The following is a 27,847-nucleotide window of genomic DNA, read 5'->3' on the forward strand; positions in this document are numbered from 1 at the left end:
AAAAAAAAGAATTCTGTGTTTTATTTTTTAAACTTAAGATACGGAAACTACTATATTACGTGAACTAGGCCACCTCTGAGGATTTCAAGAAAAGCTTTTCGTTGCTAACGTGCTTAATCAAGTGGGCAACTAGAGATGTAAAGCTCTTTGTTACCAAATATTTGAATTTTAAAAAATTACATCACTTACTTATAAAGTTCCTAAGTCACAGGTGCCCCTGAAGTAGTAATCCAAGAGTTGAATGGGGCAAGTTCAAGGCCCGGGCAGTGCTGTCCTCAGACTGGTCTGTTGCCCAGAGTCGGCAGAGGCTTTTCTCCCAGAAACCGTTTTCTCCCGTCAGTGGTGACCTCCTCTCTGGTCTTGCGGACGGCCAGGCCCTCCCACCGGCAAGTGCTTCTAATTGTGTCAGTCTTTGCACATAGACGTGGAAGCCTGAATATCAGAGCTGGTGCTTGGTGAGCAGAGATGGCAGGTGGACACCGGGAGCTGATGGCGCTCACCTTCAGGGCACAGCAGGGGCAGGAAAACAGGCTTAACCCCTGTGGCCCTGGTGGTCCCTCCCTCGCCATCTAGCAGGCAGGTCCATCCCTAGCCGGAAGCTTCTCGAATGCCCTGGGCAACGGTCCTTGAGAATTTCACCGCTGGTTTGAGGTGGCTGTTTGTTCCGTGGAGGTGAGAATCGACTGACTGTAGCTGGTCCAGCCTAGGATGTCATCCTCTGAGGCCCTTGACACCGGCTCGCACTTACTGCATTTTCGGCTTTTAATCAACGCGCAGAGTATCATCACATTGTATTTGCTCCCCTTCAAGTGGGGAGCTCATGACTAACTGCGATCGTGTCAGAGGAACGCTCGGAACTGGGCCTGTGCATCTGTGGGTACAACAGCGTAAGACACGGTGGCCCCTGTATATGCTATGATATTAAAACTGATCATCCCGCGTTGGGCCCACTCTGCTAGATCGTACGCAGTGCTTGCTTGTGTTCCCCCATTGAATTGTTACAGCACAGCTGTGAGGTTCGCACGGCTGTCCCCCTTTCCCTAGCGAGGAAGCTTAGACCCCAGGAGGTACTACAACTTTTTAACTTGAGTCTTGGCAAAGGGATGGAGCTGAAGTTCACGCCCAGGTGGCCTGGCTCGTCGTCCACGCTCTAACCACTGCCTTAGGAGCAGCGGTGCATCTCTGACTGTTTACAGGGGACACATGTGTGACTGTCCAAGCTACCGGCACTATTCCCAGTAAATCTGGGTGTGGAAACTCCGATCATGGCTCCCTTGTTTTGTATAAGGCACCGGGCTTTCTGGGTCTGAGAATGAGATCCACAAACCCATCGCTGAGGGGAGCTCAGAGAATCTGTGGCTTAGGCTCTGAGGAAGGACATCTTGGAGTTGGTGCCTCACCGAGCGCCTGGCCCTGAGAGGGACCCCGCCGGGCACCCAAAGCTCAGCTCTCTGAAGCCCCCGCTGTGCTCATGAACTCGTAATGAAGCTGATGTGTTGTTCACGAGTTAAAAAACAGAAAGATCTGATCTTGCTTCAGTGTTTTCACATGGAGGCTGTACTTGGGATTTTTTCACGGCCTGTTTTTAAGACATCTGAAGAATTCGTTTCATATCATCATTTAAATCCCTCATGGTTGGCCTTCTATGTGGTACTTTCAGTTTCTTCTAACTGTATTATCAGCTTTCTGATTAGCGCTTATAACTGTGGTTTCTTCTGGTTTTTCACATGGATTAAGAAGCAGGAACATAACAGGGTTTGGTTTCCTTTTCTAAAACACCCAGATGCGAGATGAATCCTTTTTAAAGAAAACTACTGAAAAGTACAATGGCTAGTATGTTAAACGCCCATATACCAAATCCCCCAAATGCACAAATGTTTGAAATGTTTTAGATAAAGGCAGGTAATGTGAGCTCATGTTAACTGCAAGTCGCAGGATTTTCCTTTCTCAGACCTGGCGGTGTTTCCAGGAGAGCTGACAGATGAGATCCCTTTTCTAGGAGAGGAATTCTGGGCCCCCTCCAGGGACCTGAGGCTTTATTTAGCAACAGAGAGAGCCAGAAATAGGACATCCATTATCTGGTATCCCAGGGCAGAGCGTCCGTTCTACGCTACATCTCAGCATTCTGTTCCATTTTTAGCTCCCAAGTGTAGGTGTGAGCACGGCTTGCATGTTAATAGCCACACTCCCCAGGCAAAGCCAATTTTGGTGAAAGACTAAGGGCCCTTTAAACGGCAGGTCATGCATCTTGCTTCTGCAGTGGAGAGTCAGCTGGGTTCCTGGATATGTTTGGATTTGAAATACACCCTGAAAATATGAATTCCAAGCAGGCACATGCTGCCCAGAATCTGAAGAGAATGTTCCTTACCTTATGCTGGTTGGCTGAAAGTAGGTGTACCTATTACGTGGAAAAGGGGGAAGAAAAAAAGCAGTGACAGTCCTATTAATATGCAATCATTCATATATATATATATATATGTATATATATATGTATGAGTATATATGTAACTTGTCCTAGTAAAACTATTTTTGTCTGCTGTCTGTGTCCCTAAATGTAAATATACAGAGAGAGAGATGATATTTGATTAGGAGAGAGAGCCTCTTCCTGTTTCTCCCGCAAATAAATGCCCAGCGTCAATCTGTGCGGTTATTTCTGACACAGAGAAGGGTCCAGGAGAACCAGGCTGTGACCATGGCAAAGCTTCCCTTCTACAAGTGTTTCTGTGGACAGTGAGACCATAATCTTCTGAGCAGCAATTGGCAAAGCAGAGATAAAACAAACTGTGATGTGGAGAAAAGTGTCACCTACCAGGTGTCCTTTGTGTTACATCTTTAGCTTCCAGAAGTATGCAGATCTTGAGGACACTTCCCTGCTAAAAAGAAGAAAGTCTCAACCTGCTTCTTTTCTTTTCTTTTCCTTTTTTTTTTTTTGTTTTAATCTTTCACAGAAAGGAATGATCAGACAGAGCAGGAAGAAAGAAGAGAAATCAAGCAGAGATTGACAAGAAAGGTACTATCATTTAAGCACCTGTGTCCTGAATATTAAGGGGGAAAAGGTGGATAGAGAAAAGCTGCTTCTGTAGCAGCGGGGATGGGCGATACAGGGCCTTGCTCTGTGATAACGAGTGATGGTTTCTGGGGTAACAGTGAACTCACTTACTAGATGCTCGAAAAGCAGTGCCTTTTGCCACGTCCCGCGTGACCGACATGCCTGTGGACGATGTCCTTACCTAGCACCAGAGAGCGTGGCGTGGCCGTGCAGCCCAGATGACATTTCCATCTGTTTCCAGGAAGTCAGACGTTGACTGGGCATGCTCTTCATTTATTCGAGCTCCTTACACAGTGCTTAAGGAAAGAGTGCCTGGATATCAGTGTGTCGGTTACCTTTCACTTGTCTAGAAGCTCCTGACTGCAGAAAACTTTATTAGCCTCAAGGGTTTGTATCTGGGGCTCAGACAGTTAAGTCAAAACGTACTATGGCCAACATAGGTAGCAAGTCTATCAACTTTGATCTCCTTTTAAAGCCCTGACTATCTCTAAATTCAAGTGATCTGGTGTTATCCTTTCCTACTATGTTCTGTAATAATAATAATAATAATGAAATCTTGTCTTGCTTGAAGTTAATAGAATATCCTTCCTGAGCTTGAGTTATGAGCACTAGTAGTAGTATTTAGCATTTCAACTTTATCAGAAGCTTTTTTGGTAAAATCCTGCCTAATGACAGTTGAAAAGAAGCAGCTGCTGCTGTGAAATTTTTCCTAAGTTAATTCATCAGCCTTTCCTTGAGCTGTGCTGTGAACAGGGCGCCGCTAGCCTCCTGGGGTGTGAGTGCTCCTGATGGGATATGTTAAGGGGAGGAGGCTGTAATTTAAGAGTGTATAATTTAAGCCCTTCCCATTAGAGATTTTTTTTGCATTAGGATTATATTTCACAGTTTCAGACTTTTATATTTATTTGTACAAGGGTACTGTTTGTTCAGAGTACTTTAGGAAAGCTAGTTTGGCATGTGAGACCTAACTATGGTTATCTTTTATTTTAGCTGAATCAGAGACCCACGGTTGATGAACTGAGAGACAGAAAAATTCTGATACGATTCAGTGACTACGTGGAGGTGGCGAAAGCACAGGACTACGACAGGCGGGCAGACAAGCCCTGGACAAGACTGTCGGCAGCAGATAAGGTGCAGAACAGACCTGTCTGCGCTGGCCGGGGGTGCATGTATGAAAGAAGGGCAAATCGTGTCATGCCAGGGAGTTTATTCTTGGACAGTGGGCGCCGTCAGCTGTTGCAGTCAAGGCTGAGCCTGACCAGATGTTGCTTTCACAAATACAACCCAGATTTCGGGTCTTGTTTTCAACCAGGGGATGGTTTTGCCCTTAGGGACATTTGGCAACGTCTGGGGACATTTTTGGTTGTCACCAGTGGGGCGGTGCTACTGGCGTCTGTTGAGTGGAGCCCAGGGATGCAGCCTACCACCCGGAAGTGCACAGGACGGCCCGCACAGAGACTGATCCAGCCCCAGGTGTCCAGAATGTGAAGTTGATAAGCTCCGATCTGGGGCACAACTCAGAATAGGGAAGGCTGGCAAAAAAGAGCTGGATGGCATTGTTTGAAACAGTGAGCCGCAGTGGGGATGAGGAAGGGAGGAGAGGCGAGAGGCCCTCAGGAGACCCTCCCCCGTGTAGAGGGAGGCAGCTCTGGGCTCTGTCCTGGGCCGGTCCGGTTTGAGGTGTCTCTGGGGACCTCCTGGTCAGAGGGGCGGGGAGAGCAAGGAGGCGGTGGGGCAGAGGCTGAGGGGTGAAGCAGAGGAAATTAACACCCACCGAGCCCTCACGCTGCCCTGTACTGAGCCCAGCCTGCCAGCTATTGTTTCATTTAATCCTCCAAAAGATCCCAAAGAGAGAGGTGTTGTAATTATCCCCGTAGAGGTGCCATTGAACAGGTGCCAGGAGACGCTGGGACAGGTAAGGCTTGTCTGGGGTCAGGTGCTATCGACTGGCAGAACTTAAACCCAGGAGCATCTGTCTACACAGTCTCTCCTACCTTCCCGCCTCTAGTGATTTTCAGAACTCTTAAAGCCTTTCGGAAGAGGAACATAATACGTTCAGCCAATGAGTTTGCTGACTTTGCTAATTGTTCCTCGTTCTTCATATGCTGAGTGTGAGTCCGTGAGGTTATAAGTGAATGCACGTAAGCATTGCGGGCACTTGGAGAAATGCGGACAGGCTGTAGTCGGACTGACCCTCTCTGTTGCCTGTGGTGGATGTGCTCAGAGGAGCATCTCCCAGCCGTGAAGGGAGAATTCAGGCATCTTTGGCAGCAGAGCTGGGAGTAGTACGTCCCTACATACTTGACGCAAAGCCTTTCCTTGCCCCGGAGGCTGTGTCTGATGTTTTTGTCTGGCCTGGTCCTGGAGGGTTTATCTGAGAGAAGCACACAATGAAAGTGGGTTTGGGAAGCTGGAGGAGGGCCAGATGAGAGGCCCTGAAAAGACTGAGATGCACATCTCGCCCACATGTAACGGCAAGGTTATTTCTCAAATGACACAAAACAAAAATGTATTCTGAAGTTAGAATAACTTGTTTCTAGGTTATCTAATTGCTGAATTCCAAGTAAGTTCACCAAAAGCTGAACTTCACTCATCATTTCGAGGTTCCGACGTTATAAGTGCCCTAGGCATGTGCTTGATCCATCTATGCTGTGCCATGCGGGGGTGGGGCGGGGGGAGGGTGGATATCGTCCTACTCCAGCACAGCAAATAAATTCACTAAACACTTCCAGAATACCAGCTATGCACTAGCTTGGTAGGACTATAAAAATGAGTAGGTAAACGTCTAAATGCCGAACAAAAGGTTTTTTTTAATCTATCACAAAATAACAAAAGCCAGCAAGTATTAGGAATGGCTGTCAATCCATAACCATGATACTCATTTCCTGCGTTAACTTTTTAATGTCCTGAAAAATAATGTGCAGTTTTTAAATTCCAGGCAGCAATTCGTAAAGAACTGAATGAATACAAAAGTAATGAAATGGAGGTACATGCGTCAAGCAAGCATCTGACAAGGTCAGATTTCTGTTTGTGTGGATTTCATGATACTTACATAACATGGTATTTATTTAAAAAGAAAAAAATGTCAGAAAGCACTGTGTGTTCAGGTAAAAAAATTCAGTATTTCTGCAGAGAACTGTCTTGAACAGACAGAATGCAACTCAATTGAAAGTGCTGTTCATTCCCGTGGTTTCTTACAGGGCTTGGTGAAAGGTGGTATGTAGAACAGTATTACACAGGTCGTTGTTTTATTTAAGTGGTTAATGTATATTTAAGGAAATTAGTCGCAAAGCACTGAATGTACGTTGCCTATATCTTTAATTCCCCTTCTCTAATATTCAGAACTCCCTGGTTGATAGAACTCCCTGATTTATTTATACAAACATTTATATATTTGTTTCCTCAGCAAATATTTGAGTATCACTATGTGCCATTCTTGGTGCTGAGAATGCAACTATAAATAAGGTAATGGAGGGTCCGGTCTTCATGGAGCTTATATTCCAGTGGGGATATATTGACTGATTCTTCCATAATCAAGACTTTTCACACAAGGGGGATATACTCTCTGTCCACGTGACCATAAACAAAAGTGGCACAGGGTGTCTTGCTGATGCTGAAGGGCTCGTTGGCTGCATATCCTTCCAGCGTTTCCCCTTCTTGTCCACGGCCGTGGCAAGTCACGATGAAGTTCTCACATCCCTTTAATCCTAAAGAGGCTGCCTGTGATGCCACGTGCCTTCAACTGTGCCAGCTGCTCTGTCGTTTCTCCCTTGGTCTAGAGATGCTCAGGCCCCACATACAAAGAGAAAGGAAACCCTGAACGGAGATACTGCTTAAACTAAAACAATGGATTCCTTTCCTTTTCTGTTCCTCACAAAGTGGCCACTGCACCTGTTATTTAAAAGATCACTCTGTGAGCCACTGTGGCTGTAGAAGAGAAGCCAGGCACACAGAATTCCCTCCTACACGATAGTTTTACTTTGTATATATCAAGGGAGGAAGAGGAGGTTGGAAGAGCAGGAAAAAAATGAAACAAGTAAATAGTTTGTTTAAAAAGATTTGTTTCCCCCCCATGACTGGCATACTTTTGGGCAGGAATAAATCACCTTACTTCTGAGTGTTCAAAACACTAAAAAATGTTTAGGAAATAAACGTTCTCTGTAAAACATTCAGAGTTATTTTTAATGTTCAATTCTGTGTTAAAAAAAGATATAATTACTACATATTCTATGTATGGTAGTTTCAAAATATTTAATACATTTTTCATTATACATTATTAAAAGAGATGTTTACTAAAGATATGTATTTTTTTCTCATAAGTCCTTGATAGCTTTCTTACAGGACAGAATTTTAAGAGTGAGCCCAAAACTTAGACAACAGGAAATACGATTTTTTTTTTTTTTTTTTTTTTGGCCGTACTGTGTGGCAAGTGGGATCTTAGTTCCCTGACCTGGGATCACACCCACAACTCCTGCATTGGAAGCATGGAGTCTTAACCACTGGACCACTAGGGAAGTCCCTGAAATATGATTTTTATACCAACACATTTTAGAATTCAATGTCAACTTTTAAAAGTGAGAACAATATTTTTAGTCACATGAGATTTTCTTAAGTGCGTTAAACATTGCCACAAACACATTATCAACTCTACAAGAACAAAACTATAACTCTACTACTGTAATATCCAATAATTTGTTGTATTAATCAATTCATTATTTCTACTGATTTAGCAAAGCTCTGCTCTTTCTGTGTACTTCAAGGGCTTACCTAGCATTTTTCAAACTAAGTTTTAGGCAGGCTTAAGAATTCAGCATCTGATTCCTCTTGGGTTATGGCTGGGGCCCGAGCAGTGGGCGCCGTCTGAGGCTTTACACTACTTTAATCCAGGCAGGTCCATCCTCACGTTTTACCCGTTGGACCTGCGCAAAGCTTTTATAGCAACAGAATTATTTGTGGAAGGTTTTGGCAATTTTAACTTAGAAATGTATAACCTTAAGTGCTTTGTCTTTTTGTAATTTCTAGATTCCACAGGCCATAGAGATTTTCTTCTGAGAAGAATTGTGTTTAATTTTTTGATACCAACACTGAACATTCATCAGGGAACCTTCCTGAAGTTCAGCTCACGACTCCCTGCTGTGTTTGTGCGAGGAGCAGGACCCACACAGGTGAAATCTTGGCCACACTCACCTGTAAGAGGACCAGCAGAGGACACTCTTCACTCTCTGGTGTCTGAGGAGTGTGAACTGCTGGGGTCAGTAAAGACCCCAAGTAACTCGACCAGAAGAAAACTGTTGTTTGCCTTCCCGCCTTGTTTTGCAGTTCTGCGGTGTGACCAGGGACGGCCGCGTGCGTGTGCAGGGTCGCCGCGCCGAGGCTCCGACCGAGGGACGTGTACGCAGTGTCTTCAGTACCGTGTGGAAAAGACGTTTTTATTCTGATCACAGTTAATTTGAGAACTCTTTAAGTTCGTGTCATACAAAATGACTTACTGTATTATTCTTTTTTTATATAATGTCTAACAAAAAATGCAGCTGCAACATTTTCATTCCTGTTAATTTTGTTCTTTAATTAAATGACTACTCATTGCAGGAAATTAACCTGGGTGTTACAGTTTCTTGGGGTTGGGGTGAGAGATTTTTTAGAACAGGATGTGAAACGAGTCCAATTTTACTACTTTTGAGCCATCAGAAGCCAAACACATAAAGGAGAATTCAAACTTCTCGTGCGTTTTGTTTTGTAAATTCTGTTAGTATACGTGGTTTGTGCCTTAGAAAATCGAATTATCCTTTTCAAGTTAATTTAAGTTTATGTATCATTCAGTAATGAACCTAGAAATAAGTAATAACTTGTTGAAAAATTCTACCAAAAGGAAAATTATGCCCTCTTTAAGAGTATTTTTAATTTCATATTTGCAAACATTATTAAAAACTCTGTTATAAGAGACAAAGGTTTAGCTGGAGTGGAGATCATAAAGAGGAAACCTACCCTGGCACAAATGTAAAAGGTAATATTGGCACAAAGGGGGAAAGTAAGTTAAATAAAAATAAATGTTCCCTGAAATACATTTTTACTTGGCCTTCGAGTAAGCATCCTCGTGAAAATGAGCCCTCCCTCCTGGTCCATCGAGGCAGGGAGCACAGTGCTTGGATAAGGGCTTTGGGATCTTGCTGAACCTGTGCCGAAATCCCAGCTCTGTGCCATTCAGCAAGGTATTTATTTCCTCTTCAGGAAGCTCTCCCACCCCCTCCCGGCCCCGCCCCGCCCCGCCCCAGACTCTCTTTCTCTCTCTCACACACACAACACTACTGTAATCTCTAAATGAGATAAAGGAGGGACAGTGGCTGAAGTGCCAGCACAGTGCCCGGCAAGGTCTGTCCACCGCGGGTGTGGTTGCCAGGTAGCCCTGGAGCTGCCGAACCTCGCCTGTGACTTCTCACTGCTCAAGCTACCTCATTGCTCTCCTTGACTTTTCCTGTTCTGCTGCTTCAAGGCTGCAGTAGGTCAGGCGCCCGTGGAAACTGCTCAACCCTTGTGGTAGCACTTGGTCCTAAGGGACTTGTGATCAGTCCTAGATGCCAGCAAACATACTGTCAGTTTGTGGAATTGGGGTCTTTTATAAGAAATCACTGTATGGTAGAAAAATTCCAGCTCTACCTCTTACTTGCTGTGTAACCTTCTGTGAATCGCTTGACTTCTCTGAGCCTCAATTTCTGTGTCTATGAAATGATATCTAAATCCTTTCTAATGAGAAGCCAATCCCTTAATTTTATAAGCATTTATGTGTATGTATATATATTGTATATTTAATATATATATGTGTGTACTCTTTTATACATAAGCTGTTACTTGTGGCCAGTCAACCCCCAAAATACTTATTTTCTATTTTAAGTACATATTAGCTCCCTATTTTATATTTTATTCAATTTAAAATATTAATTGGAGCCAGACTGTAAAAATAAGATTTCAATCTCCGTCACCTAGAAATATCCATATAACTGCTTACTGTGAAGCAAAGAAAGGAAAAAGTTTCCCTTATTCTAGAAATCATTCTGGCCCCTGAAGCAAAAAGGATCCGTGCTTAGAAAATAACTAAACTGCAGCTATAGTCAGAGATAGTCTGATAGATGGGACACATGTTCAGGGTTTTTTGCCCAAGTAAAGACCCATAACTAATAGATAAATAAAATTAAAAATTTACGATAAAATACAAGATATCCAAAGCAGGGTTTTTTGGTTTGGTCCAGACTCAAGGGTTCTAAGATATCATAAAACCAGAAAACATTTTCATTGTAATCAAAATATTTGCAATGGTATCTAACTTCTATCACTGTATTTTTATTAATCATAAACTCTTTCCCTAAATTGTATTTCCATATTTCATGTTCTTAGCAGGTATTACAGAGGATGAGATAACCTAAAACTGTGAATCAACTACGTGTATTTACTCTGCACCTACTAAGTGTATGGAATCCTGCACTAAATAAGTATATGACATGGCATCTCAAATCTCTCTCATCCTGGTTAGTTGGAGGAACAAAATTAAAAACCAATTAATAAATCACATGGTACTGGTGATATACATGCATATGTATATGAATTTAAATATGCTGTATAAATTTGAAGAGAAAGTTTATATTCTTAGGAGCCTGAAGACTTAGAGAAAACAATTCTGCTTTCTTATTCATAACAATCAGATATAGTATCTGAATTATAAGAATTCTTCATGAGTGCTACTAGTAGTAGTCATTAATGCGGTTTTTGTGCATTGACTTTATAACTTATTTTTATTTTAACAAAATAAAATGACTGTTAAAGTAAACAAAATTAAGTCATTAAAGAAATTGCTTTTAAGGAGTTTAAAAGACTTTAAAAACTTAACTGGTAATTTTGTGACAGGAAATTGAATCACGTTTCGAAGCATCAAGTTCTAAGCCAGTATGATAGGGAGAACAGTACATTGTATGACTTTGTAAAAAAAAGTACATTTCAAAAATTTTAAAGGGGCTTTAAAATTATATTATGTAATTTTTGGACAATAGAAATGGATTAAAAAACACCTAACATCAAGAGGTCCACCGTGTGGAAATATATGGTAATTACAAGTCTAAATTTATTCTAATATATATTGGAAGTTTGAAAGTCAGTTTTTAGCTACATATACACAGTTCTTCAATAGCAAAGTGCAGAAATGCAAAATTCTAATTATACTGTTAAAATTACTAGTCCCACATTATTCCAATACCCATTTACCCAGTTTTTTTTTCCAAAATTTTTTTTCAGAGTTTTTCACGTGAAAGAAACATCTCAGAAGATGCTCATAAACAGCTGAACTTACGGAAAGTCAAACTGACTTCAGGTCCTTCCTGTCAGGAAGGACCTAACAGTTTGCTCCAATTTTTACATTGCTCAGACTTCTATTTTAGGTGTTTATTCATAGCACTTATGATTCTTCCATGCTTACATTTTAATTCAATATGTTAATGAACCTAGACATAAATATGAACTCACATATGATAACTCTGACTGGGTTAGCTGTTATTAGGTGGTGCTGATGGAATGGCTGAAGAAATATCTCTAGCAACTTGGAGAGCTTCACCCTAGGCCCTGAGGTGAGAGACAGCAGAATTCGTCACCCTAGACTGCCAGTTTAAGGAAGAATTAAATGCTAGACGAAAACCACAGTCTATTACCCCCTCAAGGATGTGCTGGGCATCTATGGTATCAGGATTGGGTGGCATTTGAGTCTCTGTAGTGATGTCTGTAGAGTTTAGTATTTAAGTTTCTGCCTGGCTATACTAATGCTGCAAAATTTTTTCTCTCTTCCGTGACCCTTCCCATGTGTTCTTCTGGAACAGTTAACCATTGTACAGCTCCATTTAATTGAAGTGTCGTAAACCTGCACCAACATCGTGTTAAATTGTGATCCAGGTAAGACGTATAAGTCATTAGCAACAATGCTTATTTATTTTTTAGTATGTTTGAAATAGGAAAATCAAGAAATGTTAGCTATATTAGTTATTTAACATAATCATTAACATCTACTAATGCAAAATTGATTTAAATCACTATAGTAAGATAAATTGAGGAATAAATTTTGTAGTAAAGAACAGAGATCTGATCTTCAAAATGTTTCTTCTAAACTAGGGGTCTTGCAGACTACAGCCCACAGACCAAATCTGACTTTTTTTTTTTTTAATGGTCTGCAAGCTAAGAATTGTTACTTTTTTTTTATTATCTAGAGTGGGATTTCTGGGATATATGCTAAATATATGTTTAAGTTTTTAATACATGTTAAATTGTTTTCCAAGGTGGCTGCACCACCTTGCATTCCCATTAACAATGAATGAGAGTTCCATTATTCCATATCCATGCTAGCACTTGACATTCTCAGTCTTCTTCACTTTAGGCATTCAAGGAGTTGTGTATTTGTACAACATTGTGACATTAATTTTCCATGCAAATGTCTTATTGTTGGCTCATTTGAGTTGTACTGGTTCTTTCTTTGTGTGTGTGTGTATGTGTGTGTGTGTGTATTTTTGTGGGGTTTTTTTTAACATCTTTATTGGGGTATAATTGCTTTACAATGGTGTGTTAGTTTCTGCTTTATAACAAAGTGAATCAGTTATACATATACATATGTTCCCATATCTCTTCCCTCTTGCGTCTCCCTCCCTCCCACCCTCCCTATCCCACCCCTCCAGGCGGTCACAAAGCACCGAGCCGATATCCCTGTGCCATGTGGCTGCTTCCCACTAGCTATCTACCTTACGTTTGTTAGTGTATATATGTCCATGCCTCTCTCTCGCCCTGTCAGAGCTCACCCTTCCCGCTCCCCATATCCTCAAGTCCGTTCTCCAGTAGGTCTGTGTCTTTATTCCTGTCTTACCCCTAGGTTCTCCATGACATATTTTTTTCTTAAATTCCATATATATGTGTTAGCATACGCTATTTGTCTTTCTCTTTCTGACTTACTTCACTCTGTATGACAGACTCTAGGTCTATCCACCTCATTACAAATAGCTCAATTTCGTTTCTTTTTATGGCTGTGTAATATTCCATTGTATATATGTGCCACATCTTCTTTATCCATTCATCCGATGATGGGCACTTAGGTTGTTTCTATCTCCGGGCTATTGTAAATAGAGCTGCAATGAACATTTTGGTATACATGACTCGTTTTGAATTTTGGTTTTCTCAGGGTATATGCCCAGTAGTGGGATTGCTGGGTCGTATGGTAGTTCTATTTGTAGTTTTTTAAGGACCCTCCATACTGTTCTCCATAGTGGCTGAACCAATTCACATTCCCACCAGCAGTGCAGGAGTGTTCCCTTTTCTCCACACCCTCTCCAGCATTTATTGTTTCTAGATTTGTTGATGATGGCCATTCTGACTGGTGTGAGATGATATCTCATTGTAGTTTTGATTTGCATTTCTCTAATGATTAATGATGTTGAGCATTCTTTCATGTGTTTGTTGGCAGTCTGTATATCTTCTTTGGAGAAATGTCTATTTAGGTCTTCTGCCCATTTTTGGATTGGGTTGTTTTTTTGTTATTGAGCTGCATGAGCTGCTTGTAAATTTTGGAAATTAATCCTTTGTCAGTTGCTTCATTTGCAAATATTTTCTCCCATTTTGAGGGTTATCTTTTGGTCTTGTTTATGGTTTCCTTTGCTGTGCAAAAGCTTTGAAGTTTCATTAGGTCCCATTTGTTTATTTTTGTTTTTATTTCCATTTCTCTAGGAGGTGGGTCAAAAAGGACCTTGCTGTGATTTATGTCATAGAGTGTCCTGCCTATGTTTTCCTCTAAGAGTTTGATAGTTTCTGGCCTTACATTTAGGTCTTTAATCCATTTTGAGCTTAGTTTTGTGTATGGTGTTAGGGAGTGATCTAATCTCATACTTTTACATGTACCTGTCCAGTTTTCCCAGCACCACTTATTGAAGAGGCTGTCCTTTCTCCACTGTACATTCCTGCCCCCTTTATCAAAGATAAGGTGACCATATGTGCATGGGTTTATCTCTGGGCTTTCTATCCTGTTCCATTGATCTATCTTTCTGTTTTTGTGCCAGTACCATACTGTCTTGATTACTGTAGCTTTGTAGTATAGTCTGAAGTCAGGGAGCCTGATTCCTCCAGCTCCGTTTTTCATTCTCAAGATTCCTTTGGATATTCGGGGTCTTTTGTGTTTCCATACAAATTGTGAAATTTTTTGTTCTCGTTCTCTGAAAAATGCCAGTGGTAGTTTGATAGGGATTGCACTGAATCTATAGATTGCTTTGGGTAGTAGAGTCATTTTCACAATGTTGATTCTTCCAATCCAAGAACATGGTATATCTCTCCATCTATTTGTATCATCTTTAATTGCTTTCATCAGTGTCTTATAGTTTTCTGCATACAGGTCTTTTGTCTCCTTAGGTAGGTTTATTCCTAGATATTTTATTCTTTTTGTTGCAGTCGTAAATGGGAGTGTTTTCTTGATTTCGCTTTCAGATTTTTCATCATTAGTGTGTAGGAATGCCAGAGATTTCTGTGCAGTAATTTTGTATCCTGCTACTTTACCAAATTCATTGATTAGCTCTAGTAGTTTTCTGGTAGCATCTTTAGGATTCTCTATGTATAGTATCATGTCATCTGCAATCAGTGACAGCTTTACTTCTTCTTTTCCGATTTGGATTCCTTTTATTTCCTGATTGCTGTGGCTGATTGCTGTGGCTAAAACTTCCAAAACTATGTTGAATAAGAGTGGTAAGAGTGGGCAACCTTGTCTTGCTCCTGATCTTAATGAAATGGTTTTTCACCATTGAGGATGATGTTGGCTGTGGGCTTGTCATATATGGCCCTTATTATGTTGAAGAAAGTTCCCTCTATGCCTACTTTCTGCAGGGTTTTTATCATAAATGGGTGTTGAATTTTGTCGAAAGCTTTCTCTGCATCTATTGAGATGATCATATGGATTTTCTCCTTCAATTTGTTAATATGGTGTATCACATTGATAGATTTGCGTATATTGAAGAATCCTTGCATTCCTGGAATAAACCCCACTTGATCATTTTGTATGATCCTTTTAATGTGCTGTTGGATTCTGTTTGCTAGTATTTTGTTGAGGATTTTTGCATCAATGTTCATCAGTGATATTGACCTGTAGTTTTCTTTCTTTGTGACATCCTTGTCTGGTTTTGGTATCAAGGTGATGGAGGCCTTGTAGAAGGAATTTGGGAATGTTCCTCCCTCTGCTATATTTTGGAAGAGTTTGAGAAGGACAGGTGTTAGCACTTCTCTAAATGTTTGATAGAATTCGCCTGTGAAGCCATCTGGTCCAGGGATTTTGTTTGTTGGAAGATTTTTAATCACAGTTTCAATTTCAGTGCTTGTGATTGGTCTGTTCATATTTTCTATTTCTTCCTGATTCAGTCTTGGCAGGTTGTGCATTTCTAAGAATTTGTCCATTTCTTCCAGGTTGTCCATTTTATTGGCATAGATTTGCTTATAGTAATCTCTCATGATCTTTTGTATTTCTGCAGTGTCAGTTGTTACTTCTCCTTTTCATTTCTAATTCTATTGATTTGAGTCTTCTCCCTTTTGTTCTTGATGAGTCTGGCTAATGGTTTATCTATTTTGTTTATCTTCTCAAAGAACCAGCTTTTAGTTTTATTGATCTTTGCTATGGTGTCCTTTATTTCTTTTTCATTTCTTTCTGATCTGATTTTTATGATTTCTTTCCTTCTGCTAACTTTGGGGTTTTATTGTTCTTCTTTTTCTAATTGCTTTAGGTGCAAGGTTAGGTTGTTTATTCGAGATGTTTTCTGCTTCTTAAGGTGGGCTTGTATTGCTATAAACTTCCCTCTTAGAACTGCTTTTGCTCATCCCATAGGTTTTGGGTCATTGTGTCTCCATTGTCATTTGTTTCTAGGTATTTTTTAATTTCCTCTTTGATTTCTTCAGTGATCACTCCATTATTAAGTAGTGTATTGTTTAGCCTCCACGTGTTTGTATTTTTTATAGATCTTTTCCTGTAATTGATATCTAGTCTCATGGCGTTGTGGTCGGAAAAGATACTTGATACAATTTCAATTTTCTTAAATTTACCAAGGCTTGATTTGTGACCCAAGATATGATCTATCCTGGAGAATGTTCCATGAGCACTTGAGAAAAATGTGTATTCTGTTTTTGGATGGAGTGTCCTATAAGTATCAATTAAGTCCATCTTGTTTAGTATATCATTTAAAGCTTGTGTTTCCTTATTTATTTTCATTTTCGATGACCTGTCCATTGGAGAAAGTGGGGTGTTAAAGTCCCCTACTATGAATGTGTTACTGTGGATTTCCCCTTTTATGGCTGTTAGTATTTGCCTTATGTATTAAGGTGCTCCTATGTTGGGTGCATAAATATTTACAATTGTTGTGTCTTCTTCTTGGATCAATCCCTTGATCATTATGTAGTGTCCTTCTTTGTCTCTTCTAATAGTCTTTATTTTAAAGTCTATTTTGTCTGATATGAGAATTGCTACTCCAGCTTTCTTTTGGTTTCCTTTTGCATGGAATATCTTTTTCCATCCCCTTACTTTCAGTCTGTATGTGTCTCTAGGTCTGAAGTGGGTCTCTTGTAGACAGCATATATACGGGTCTTGTTTTTGTATCCATTCAGGCAATCTGTGTCTTTTGGTGGGAGCATTTAGTCCATTTACATTTAAGGTAATTATCGATATGTATGTTTCTATTCCCATTTTCTAAATTGTTTTGGGTTCGTTATTATAGGTCTTTTCCTTCTCTTGTGTTTCTTGCCTAGAGAAGTTCCTTTAGTATTTGTTGTAAAGCTGGTTTGGTGGTGTTGAACTCTCTCAGCTTTTGTTTGTAAAGGTTTTAATTTCTCCCTCAAATCTGAATGAGATCCTTGCTGGGTAGAGTAATCTTGGTTGCAGGTTTTTCTCCTTCATCACTTTCAGTATGTCCTGCCACTGTCTTCTGGCTTGCAGAGTTTCTGCTGAGAGATCAGCTGTTAACCTTATGGGGATTCCCTTGTGTGTTATTTGTTGTTTTTCCCTTGCTGCTTTTAATATGCTTTCTTTGTATTTAATTTTTGACAGTTTGATTAATATGTGTCTTGGCATATTTCTCCTTGGATATATCCTGTATGGGACTCTCTGTGCTTCCTGGACTTGATTAAATATTTCCTTTCCCATATTAGGGAAGTTTTCAACTATAATCTCTTCAAATATTTTCTCAGTCCCTTTCTTTTTCTCTTCTTCTTCTGGAATCCCTATAATTCGAATGTTGGTGCGTTTAATGTTGTCCCAGAGGTCTCTGAGACTGTCCTCAGTTCTTTTCATTCTTTTTCTTTATTCTGCTCTGCAGTAGTTATTTCCACTATTTTATCTTCCAGGTCACTTATCCGTTCTTCTGCCTCAGTTATTCTGCTATTGATCCCATCTAGAGTCTTTTTCATTTCATTTATTGTGTTGTTTATCATGGTTTGTTTCATCTGTAGTTCTTCTAGGTCCTTGTTAACTGTTTCTTGCATTTTGTCCATTCTATATCCAAGATTTTGGATCATCTTTACTATCATTATTCTGAATTCTTTTTCAGGTAGACGCCTATTTCCTCTTCATTTGTTAGGTCTGGTGCATTTTTATTTTGCTCCTTCATCTGCTGTGTGTTTTTCTGTCTTCTCATTTTGCTATCTTACTGTGTTTGGGGTCTCCTTTTTGCATGCTGCAGGTTCGTAGTTCCCGTTGTTTTTGATGTCTGTCCCCAGTGGCTAAGGTTGGTTCAGTGGGTTGTGTAGGCTTCCTGGTGGAGGGGACTAGTGCCTGTGTTCTGGTGGATGAGGCTGGATCTTGTCTCTCTAGTGGGCAGGTCCACAGCTGGTGGTATGTTTTGGGGTGTCTGTGGACTTACTATGATTTTAGGCAGCCTCTCTGCTAATGGGTGGGGTTGTGTTTCTGTCTTGCTAGTTGTTTGGCATAGGTTGTCCAGCACTGTATCTTGCTGGTCGTTGAGTGAAGCTGGGTGCTGGTGTTGAGATGGAGATCTCTGGGAGATTTTCCCCGTTTGATATCATGTATTATGTGGAGCCGGGAGGTCTCTTGTTGACCAGTGTCCTGAAGTTGGCTGTCCCCCCTCCGAGGCACAGCACTGACTCCTGGCTGCAGCTCCAAGAGTCTTTCATCCACACGGAAAAAGAGGAAAAGGGGAAAAAGTCATAGATCTTGCTCTCAAAGTCCACCTCCTCAATTTGGGATGATTTGTTGTCTATGCAGGTATTCCACAGATGCAGGGTACATGAAGTTGATTGTGGAGCTTTAATCCGCTGCTTCTGAGGCTGCTGGGAGAGATTTCCCTTTCTCTTCTTTGTTCTCACAGCTCCCAGCGGCTCAGCTTTGGATTTGGCCCCTCTCTGCGTGTATGTCGCTGGAGGGCGTCTGTTTTTGCTCACACAGGACAGGGTTAAAGGAACCGCTGATTTGGGGGCTCTGGCGCACTCAGCCCGGGGGGGAGGGAGGGGCACGGCATGCGGGGCGGGCCTGCGGCGGTAGAGGCCGGCGTGACGTTGCACCAGCCTGAGTCCCGCCGTGTGTTCTCCCGGGGAAGTTGTCCCTGGATCCCAGGAACCTGGCAGTGGCGGGCTGCACAGGCTCCCCGGAAGAGGGGTGTGGATAGTGACGTGCTCGCACACAGGCCCGTTGGTGGCGGCAGCAGCAGCCTTAGCGTCTCCTGCCCAGAATTGTTACATTTTTAAAAGGTTACATTTGACATGTTTAAACAAGTACCTACATGATACCCTCAAATTTACCTTTTTGACCTAAAACATTTACTGTATAGCCCTTTAAAAAAGAGTTTGCCAACTCCTGGTCTAAAAACTTTTTTTAACTTTTAAATAAATATATAATAGAAAATGTTGAATTACACAGAACAAACAGTTAATTTTGTTTCTAAATAAGCTTGAAATTTTAATAAATCTGTTACAAATTTCAGACTCATAAGCTCACACTGACAGTAGTTATTTGACGTGCGTAGAATGCACATCAAGTTAGGTAAAACTAACACAGGCCCTGTTGGTATTAAAGGCACATGTGTCATTAGTGTGACAGTGCTCCAACTTCCGTTTATTTCAAATTATTGCTATCACAGCATAAACCAAAATTATATTATCTACAGTTTAAGATAGTACAACATATAGATCTCATTCAACACATTTGTATTCCTGAAAAAAATATTGAGTTATTTCCCTCTAGATGTTGTTTTAGAATATTTCCATTGGCTCTTTTGACCTAATATGTTCTTTTGTTTTTTGTTTTGTTTTTTGCGGTACGCGGGCCCCTCACTGTTGTGGCCTCTCCTGTTGCGGAGCACAGGCTCTGGACGCACAGGCTCAGCGGCCATGGCTCACGGGCCCAGCCGCTCCGTGGCATGTGGGATCCTCCCAGACCGGGGCACGAACCCGTGTCCCCTGCATCAGTAGGCAGACTCTCAACCACTGCGCCACCAGGGAAGCCCCTTGACCTAATATGTTTTTAAAAAACAGAAACTAACCATTACAAATACGACATCGTCTTTGGTAATGCAGCCTGTGTACCTCTGATTTGCCTACACAATTCTTCAAAGGTGCCAATAAAAAAGAAATCCATATGATTCTACATGACCGCTTTAAAAACAGATAGATACCATTTTCAAGTACAAGGAGAGGGTTCATTTCTTACCTTTGTATATAGAGCTGAGCACAGTACATGTCACATAATAGATGGCTCATATGGCTGGTTGACTAATACTTTATCAATTTTAATAGAAATACCAACATTATACGGGATCTGAGGATCTGAAGAGTTTTAGGAGGCACATTGGCCCTCTCTGTACTTAGCAAATTCCTCCCTAGAAACACTACATCTGTTCACTCACTTATTCACACTGTGCAAGCCTGCTTTTCCAGGCACTCTTTTTAGGTTCTGGAAATAGTGATGAACAAGGTAGACAAGGTTCCTGTCCCCATAGAATTTTTGAAGTATACTGTACAAGAAGAAAGGAGTAGGAAATAAGAGTGAAGAAAGAGGCAGATGCTAGCTCATGTACGGCCTTTTAGGCCATGATATAAAGGTTGGGTTTTACGGGCACAGAAAACCTCTGGAGAGGTTCTTTGTTGTTGTTTTTTAATTCAGGTGAAAAGGAGATAACATGAAACTAACAGTGTTAAAGAATACAGTTCAGTGGCATCTAATACATTCACAAAGTCATACGGCCACCACTTCTGTCTAGTTCCAGAACATTTTCATCACACCCGAAGAAGACCCCATGCCCTTTAGGTAGCTACTCCTCGTTCTCCCCTTACCAAACACTAACCTGCTTTCTGATTCTATGAATTTATAATTCCTGGATATTACATGTAAATTGAATCATATGTGACCTTTTGTGTCTATTTTCTTTCACTTAGCCTAATGCTTTTGAGATTCATTCACACTAACATTAATCAATACTTCCTTCCTCTTACAGCTGAAAAATATTCCATTGCATAGATTTACTACATGTTTGTTTATCTGATGGCCATTTGGGCTGTTTCCACCTTTTAGCTATTGTGAATAGTGCTATTGTGGACATTCTTTTACAAAAGTATTTGTTAAGTATCTGTTTTCAATCCTTTTGGGTATATAACTAAGAGTGGAATTGCTGAGTCATATGATAATTCCTTGTCTAACTTTTTTTTAATTGTACAATTTTTCTTCTTTTAAAAAATTTATTTTATTTTTGGCTGCACTGGCTTCTTCATTGCTGTGCACGGGCTTTCTCTAGTTGCGGCGAGCAGGGGCTACTCTTTGTTGCGATGCGCGGGCTTCTCATTGCAGTAGCTTCTCTTGTTGCAGAGCACAGGCCCTAGGCGTGCGGGCTTCAATAGTTGTGGTGCCCAGGCTCAGTAGTTGTGGCTCGCAGGCTCTAGAGCGCAGGCTCAGTAGTTGTGGCGCATGGGCTTAGTTGCTCCATGGCATCTGGGATCTTCCCAGACCAGGGATCGAACCAGTGTCCCCTGAATTGGCAGGCGGATTCTTAACCACTGCACCACCAGGGAAGCCCCCTTGCTTAACTTTTTGAGGAACCACCAAATTGTTTTCCAGAGTGGCTGCATTATTCTACATTCCCCCAGAAATGCACAAGCGTTCCAATTCCTGCACATCCTTGCCAACACTTACTTTCTGTTTTTTTGATTCTAACCATCCTAGCGGGTATAAAGTTGGGATCTCATTATGGTTTTGACTTCCATTTTCCTAATGACTAATGATGCTCAGTATATGTTCATGTGTTTGTTGGACATTGGTATGTCTTCTCTGGAGAACTGTTTATCCAGTCCTTTGCCCATATATTTTAATCAGATTGTCATTTTGTTGTTGAGCTGTAAGTATTTTTTGTATATTTTGGATACTAGACCCTAATGAGATATATGATTTGCAAATATTTTCTCCCATTCTGTAGGCTGTTCTTTTTTCTTTCATGAAAGTATTCTTTGATGCACAGAAGTCCTTTTTTAAAAAAATATTTTGATGAAGTCCAAATTACATTTTTTTTCTGTTGCTGGTGTTTTTGGTGTCATATCTAAGAATCCATTGCCAAATCCAAGGTCATGAAGATTTACTATGTTTTTTTCCTACGGGTTTTATAGTTTTAGCTCTTACTTTTAGGTTTTTGATCCATTTAACGTTAATTTTTATATATGGTGTAAGGTGAGGTGGATGAGTCCAGTTTTATTGTTTGGCATGTGGCTATCCAGTTGTCCCATAACCATTGGTTGAAGAGACTATTATTTCTCCACCAAATGGTCTTGGCACCCTTGCCAAGGTTTCCAGGCACCACCTTGAAACTCAACTGACCATAGATGAATAGGATTTTTGCTAGACTCTCAATTCTATTTCATTGCTCTGTTATGTCTACCCTTCTGTAGGTACCATACTGTTTTAATTTAGCTTTGTAGTAAGTATGAAATTGGGAACTGTGAGTCCTCCAACTTTATCATTCTTCTATCAACGTTGTTTTGCGATGTTGGGTCCCTTCCATTTCTGTGTGATCTTTAGGATTGGCTTTTTCATTTCTGCAGAAAGGGCTTGGAATTTTGATAGGGATTGCATTAACTGTGTAGAGTGCTTGAGAGAGTATTGCCATTTAACAGTGTTAAGTCTTGCAGTCGGATGGGATGACCATGGGATGTCTTTTCCACTTACTTAGGTCTTCTTTCTTTCAATAATGTTTTGTAGTTTTCAGTGTTCAGATCTTTCAACTCCTTCATTAAATATACTCCTTTTAATATGCTTCTGGATTCAGTTTGCTAGTATTTCGTTGAAGATTTTACATTTATATTCATAAGGGATATTGGTCTGTAATTTTCTTGTGACGTCTTTATCTGACTTTGGTAGCAAGGTATTGCTGGCCTCATAGAATGAGTTAGGAATGTTCCCTCTTCTGTTTTCTGGAAGCATTTGAGAAGGACTGGTATTAATTCTTCTTTAAATGTTCGGTAGAATTCTTTGCTGGGAGGTTTTTGATTACTGATTAAATCTCTTTACTTGTTGTAAGTCTGTTCAGATTTTCTGTTTCTTCTTGAATCAGTTTTGGTAGTTAGTGTTTCTAAGAATTCATCCATTTCATACAAGCTGTCTAATTTGTTGGCATACAGTCGTTCATAATTCTCTTGTAATCCTGTTTTTGTAAGGTCAGTAGTAATATTCCCAATTTTCATTTCTGATTTTAGAAAGTTTAGTCTTCTGTTGCTCTTAGGCAGTCTAACTAATGTTTTATCAATTTTCTTGATCTTTTCAAAGAATCAACTTTTTTCCCCCTTTCTAAATTTAGTTTATTTTAAAATTTGCTATTTTGTTCATCTTGGATTTTTGGCATTGATTTTGATTTCTTAAAATATTGCATTAAGATATTATTTATCTTGACTGATGAATTTTTTTGGCATCCCCTTAAAATTCTGCCCCCAAGGCAAGTGCCTCATTTGTCACCTTAGTCTTGGCCCTGGGGACTGAAGCTGTAGTTGGAGGGAGGGAGGGAGGGAGGTTAGATCTGGGGGAGGGGGGAATTGGGGGTGGGAGACAGCGGTGGAAGTGGGGGGAGGCAGAGCCACCAAAAGACTTCCTTAGATTCTCTGCTTAGATGACTTCCTCAAGTCAAAGTTGGGATAATAACTTCCATAAGTTTGCTCATGAAGCCCCATGGCTCAGATTTGCAGTACTCCAGGAGGTGTCTTCCAGATTTTCTCCTTTTAGGGTTCCATTTCCAAGGACCTCAGACCTAGATAGGAGGGGGTTATACACGAACACTGGCATCACGTTTCCCAAAGGACACATGGGTTTTGTGCAAACTTGGCCTTGGGCTGCCGACAATATTGACCGCATGGTTCAGGGCCGTTCAACCAAAGGGAGGCGATGGTGGGGGAAGAGGGCAAAGGTCTAGAGAGGACCCAGTCTCAGAGCAAGTACCTCCCTCTCCTCACCCCAGGCCTTCCTTTTCTTCTCCCTGTCCCACTCAAGTGGCCCTTGGCCAGTTCCAGCTTCCAGACAGGACTCCTGGTTGGAGCCCTGGGGGTGAGTGAAGGGGGGAAGGCAGCCAGCTCGGAGCCATGCCTATGCCTCCCACCATGTGTGTGCCCACGGGTGTCGCCTACTTGCTGACTGAGAAGTGATCTGTCTCATCTCTTGGAGTGAGGGCAGAGGGAGGAGAGGTGCAGGTAAAACCCAGGTCTTTATTAGCCATAAGACTGGCAAAGATGGTTCTGGGAGGGAGGAGGGGGCCTCAGCCTGGCAAAGGAAGAGTCACGATGTGTGGGATGGACATAATAGCTCAGTCTCCCTAAGGAGGCTGTGAGGAGAGAAAAGTGGGCAGGGCAGGCAGGCTCTGTGTCATCTGGGGTGTCAGTCAGGGTCCTGGCAGGAGATAAAAGACCCACTCAGCTGTCTGTGTTTGCATCACTAAGACTTAATGAAGAACTTTCAAAGAATCAGCTTTTGGTTTTATTTATTTTCTGTTTTCTATTCTTTTTAAAAAAACTCTAATATCTATTATTTCCATCCTTCTGACAGCTTTGGGTGTAGTTTGGTCTTTTCCTAGTTCTTTAAAGTTATAAAGTTAGGTTATTAATTTGAGATCTTTCTTCATTTTTAATGTATATAAATGTACAGCTGTAAATTTCTCTGAGCACTGCTTTGAATGTGTTGCATTTTCATTTGTCCCCAAGTATTTTCTAATCTCCTTTGTGATTTCTTCTTTGACCCATTGGTTAAGAATGTATTTTCACTGGAGAGTTTTACATACGGAGTCAGAAGCATGGTATGATTTATGATTTAGCAAGAACATATTGGCTGCTAAGTGCATAAAGGGTTGTAAAAAGGCAAGTATGAACACTGGAAAGCAATTTAGGAGGCTGTTGAAATTGTCTATGTGAGAAATGATGTTGACACTGTCAAAGGTAGTGACAGTGGAAGTGACAGAAAGTATACATATGTAGAACATATTTTTGGCAGTACAATCTGCAGGACTTGTTGATTGATTAACTGGCCAAAAGAAACGGAGCAATCAGGAATTACTTCTAGGTTTTGGCTTGAATAGTTGGGTGGATAAAAGTGACATTTACTAAGATGGAAGGACAGGTTTATTTTTTCTTTTCTCTGGTGGTGAGAGGGACTGCTGCTGAGAGAGAAATCGAGTTGTTTGGAGAATTGAGATGTTTATTAAAACTATCAATAAAGTAGTGTATATGACATTCTAATGTCCAAAGTGAAGGTCAGCATGTTTCTATATTTGGAAGTCATCAATACAAAGATGAAATTACCTAAGGAGAAGGTATAGATTGAAGTGATAGACTAGGATTGAGCCCCCTATTAAGGGAAGCCAGAAATAAGCCAAGAAAGGGTGGAAAATATGTGCCAGCCAAGGGGGTTTTTAACTGTGGAATGGTACTGAGAAGCTGCGTGAGAAGTACACAGAGATAAGATTTGGTAAAATAACTGGTGATTTTGATAAAAGCTATCTCAGTGAAATTGTAGGGACAGAAGCTGGACTGAGGGGAGGTAGGTAAGGGGCAAATAAGAAGTGGGTTGAGATAGTAACTCGCGAAAATTCTTTTGATACGTTCTGTGTGAGGGTGAGTAGAGAATTACATAGGGAGGGCAGCAGTTAAAGAGGAACTTGTTGTCAAAGTCCTTTTTAAAAAATAAAAGTAAATAAAAATAAGTGTGGGCTATACACATCAGTAGAGAGAAGTCAGACAACAGGATTCAGAGCACTAGCCAGGGGTATTAGATTGTCCTGAACTAATGAGGCTATTCTGCCATTGGAACATGTGAGAAATCAGAAATGCCAGTATTGATGCAGGTAACATGTTAGATTTTAGGGAGAAGAGATGAGGAAAGTATGAGGTAAGTCCATCCCCTAAAAGGTAACGAATTAAGGAGGTACTGATATACAGTAATACTCTGGAAACATGGTGAAGGCAGTTGAACAGGGCAGAATAAGGATTACTGAGCAATGCTGTGTAGCCACTTGAAATAGGTAGTCATAGGGCTTCCCTGGTGGCGCAGTGGTGGAGAGTCCGCCTGCCGATGCAGGGGACACGGGTCTGTGCCCCGGTCCGGGAAGATCCCGCATGCCGCGGAGCGGCTGGGCCCGTGAGCCATGGCCGCTGAGCCTGCGCGTCCAGAGCCTGTGCTCCGCAACGGGAGAGGCCACGACAGTGAGAGGCCCGTGTATTGCAAAAAAAAAAAAAAAAAAAAGAAATATGTAGTCATAAATTTAAACCTTGATTATACTTCTCAAGTGATGTTCAGGTTGTGGAATGAGGGGTATGAACTAGTGGATAAAGTTGAGGAGAGGAGAGAGGGCAAGAGACTTATTTTGGACTAAGGACTCTAGAATCGGTAAGGAAAGAAGGACAGACAAGAAGGGTAACTAACAGGCAATAGCAGAGGAGTGGTGGAGTGAACAGCCTGGGACTACTCTAGATAGCAGGCTGGGGTGATGATGTTTGAAGTTGAGATTCAGGGCACAACTATGGTCATGACAGGGTCACAGCAGAACGGTTTAAAGAGCTGGGAGGAAGTAGGAACCTGGGTAGGATTACACATACAGCACAGTATAGGAATTAGTATAATGTATTATTTAGGAGTCTTGGAAGTCTGGCCAAGGATGAGGCAAACAAGGATGTGTGTCACGATGGGATTGATTCTAAAGAAAGAAGTCTCACAGGGCAACATGGAGTTTCAACTCCTGAGTAGTAGTTAATATTACAGCAGACCTGTCACTGTTTCTTGACATAGAATCCCTGCTACCATATCAATCAATCAGTAAATCTTAGCTGATGCTAGCAATGGGATAAAGCTAAGATGTGAAGGGTCTTCCTTTGCTTATCTAGACTAAGCAGCCTGTACCACTGTATTTAAATACCGGTAATATCCAAATACTCTGCTACCATGAAGCAGGTAAGTGCCACAGTGAGTGAGGCTGCGTGGTGGTACACTTCAGATGTCTGATTGATTGGAGGATATTTTGCTTGATCCAATGTTCATAAAACAGGAAAATGACTTATAAAGTAAAATAATTGTATAAAATCCCAGTGACAGCATTTATTTCAACTTTATTATATAATTAAAGCAAATAAATGTATATTCATTTTTATACATTAATCTAGCAAAATATATTATTACAATGAACACTAGGGCTTAAAAAGTACTTGTCAAAACAGCCTGCTGCGAGTTAATACCATTTTAGTTCTAGATAGACATGTTAACTATTTTAGGCTAGTTAGTGCCTTCTAATACAATGGAGCCATAACTGAATAAATATACTCTCCAACAGTGTGCTGAAAGTAGTGATTTACACTCAGGGAAGCATTTTAAATCAGACTCCTCCCCCTTCTATGCATCACTAAATTTTTATTACTTGTAGTATATTCTGAACTAGTAAATTTTAATAATACTTTAGTTCAGACTTGACTTTTAAAATATATTTATTTTATATGATAATTTTAGTTTATTAGTTTATGAGTATAGTTAACTTGGCAATATTTGTCTCCTGCAAATATTACTACACAAACAAGCCAATTTCTTTTACTGATTGGTTTCCCAAAGCTTTCTAAAAAAAATAGTATTGTACAGACAAAAGTCTTTGGGTCTCAAGAGTCATGTTATAGTGACTGTAGGTTCTTTCTCATCCATTAGAGGACATTTCTTTGAATTTAGAGGTTCCTACAAAGGTACTCTTGCCTGGGTGACATGTATTTTCTTTGTAGAGCTACTCTGGTATTCCCCAGCTATACACACAAAGGAATAACTGGATAAAACTTGTTGATAACAACTAGACATCACACATTGTTTCTTTCATGAGCCATGAATAATGACATCAATCCTCTGCGTACATTAAGAAGCTGCTCTTCTTGCTATGGCCAAGAAGAAAAAAAAATCACACTTTGGTAGTTTTACAGTGAAACTTTAAAATCTAATAAAACAGTAAAAAAAAATCAAGATATTAGATACTATGAATAAAGATATTATGTATCAGTGTTCATTCTATCCAGTTCACCAGGGTCCATTCCTAGATCTCTACAGAATTATGTGCTTATTACTGATATATTTAGATGAATTTAGATGATCAGTTGCGAGAAGACCTCATCTTTTAAACCCCAAATCAATGAAATTTATTTTTTACTTTCTTCCTTTAAATATTAAATCTATAGTCTAGTCTGGAGAAGAACTTCAGCAAGAATCAGTCTAGTTAGTTAGCTTATGCGCTTTAAGCTGAACTGGCTTAGCCACACATCCTGATCCTCTGC

At 40.6% G+C, this 27,847-nt stretch overlaps 2 protein-coding genes across 4 annotated transcripts in view; one reads left to right on the plus strand and one right to left on the minus strand.

Annotated features, from left to right (window-relative positions):
* PHACTR3 (phosphatase and actin regulator 3) overlaps positions 1-11,108 on the plus strand; it is a 238,390-nt gene extending 227,282 nt beyond the window's left edge. For 2 of the 3 annotated variants that reach the window (XM_067708625.1, XM_067708626.1), the window contains exons 10-13: positions 2,949-3,010; positions 4,040-4,180; positions 5,988-6,064; positions 8,072-11,107. In XM_067708625.1, coding sequence (XP_067564726.1) covers positions 2,949-3,010; positions 4,040-4,180; positions 5,988-6,064; positions 8,072-8,087 — 296 coding nt within the window. In that variant the 3' untranslated portion in view covers positions 8,088-11,107. Of the gene's footprint in view, positions 1-2,948; positions 3,011-4,039; positions 4,181-5,987; positions 6,065-8,071 lie in introns of all 3 variants that reach the window. The other variant, XM_067708624.1, reaches the window with a different exon arrangement.
* A 15,621-nt stretch (positions 11,109-26,729) lies between these two features.
* Positions 26,730-27,847, minus strand: part of SYCP2 (synaptonemal complex protein 2) — a 59,722-nt gene continuing 58,604 nt past the window's right edge. The window contains 1 exon segment of the mRNA XM_067708627.1: positions 26,730-27,454. Coding sequence (XP_067564728.1) covers positions 27,380-27,454 — 75 coding nt within the window. The 3' untranslated portion in view covers positions 26,730-27,379.

The sequence above is a fragment of the Pseudorca crassidens genome, chromosome 15 (assembly GCF_039906515.1).
Source record: "Pseudorca crassidens isolate mPseCra1 chromosome 15, mPseCra1.hap1, whole genome shotgun sequence".
In the NCBI taxonomy this organism is placed as follows: domain Eukaryota; kingdom Metazoa; phylum Chordata; class Mammalia; order Artiodactyla; family Delphinidae; genus Pseudorca; species Pseudorca crassidens.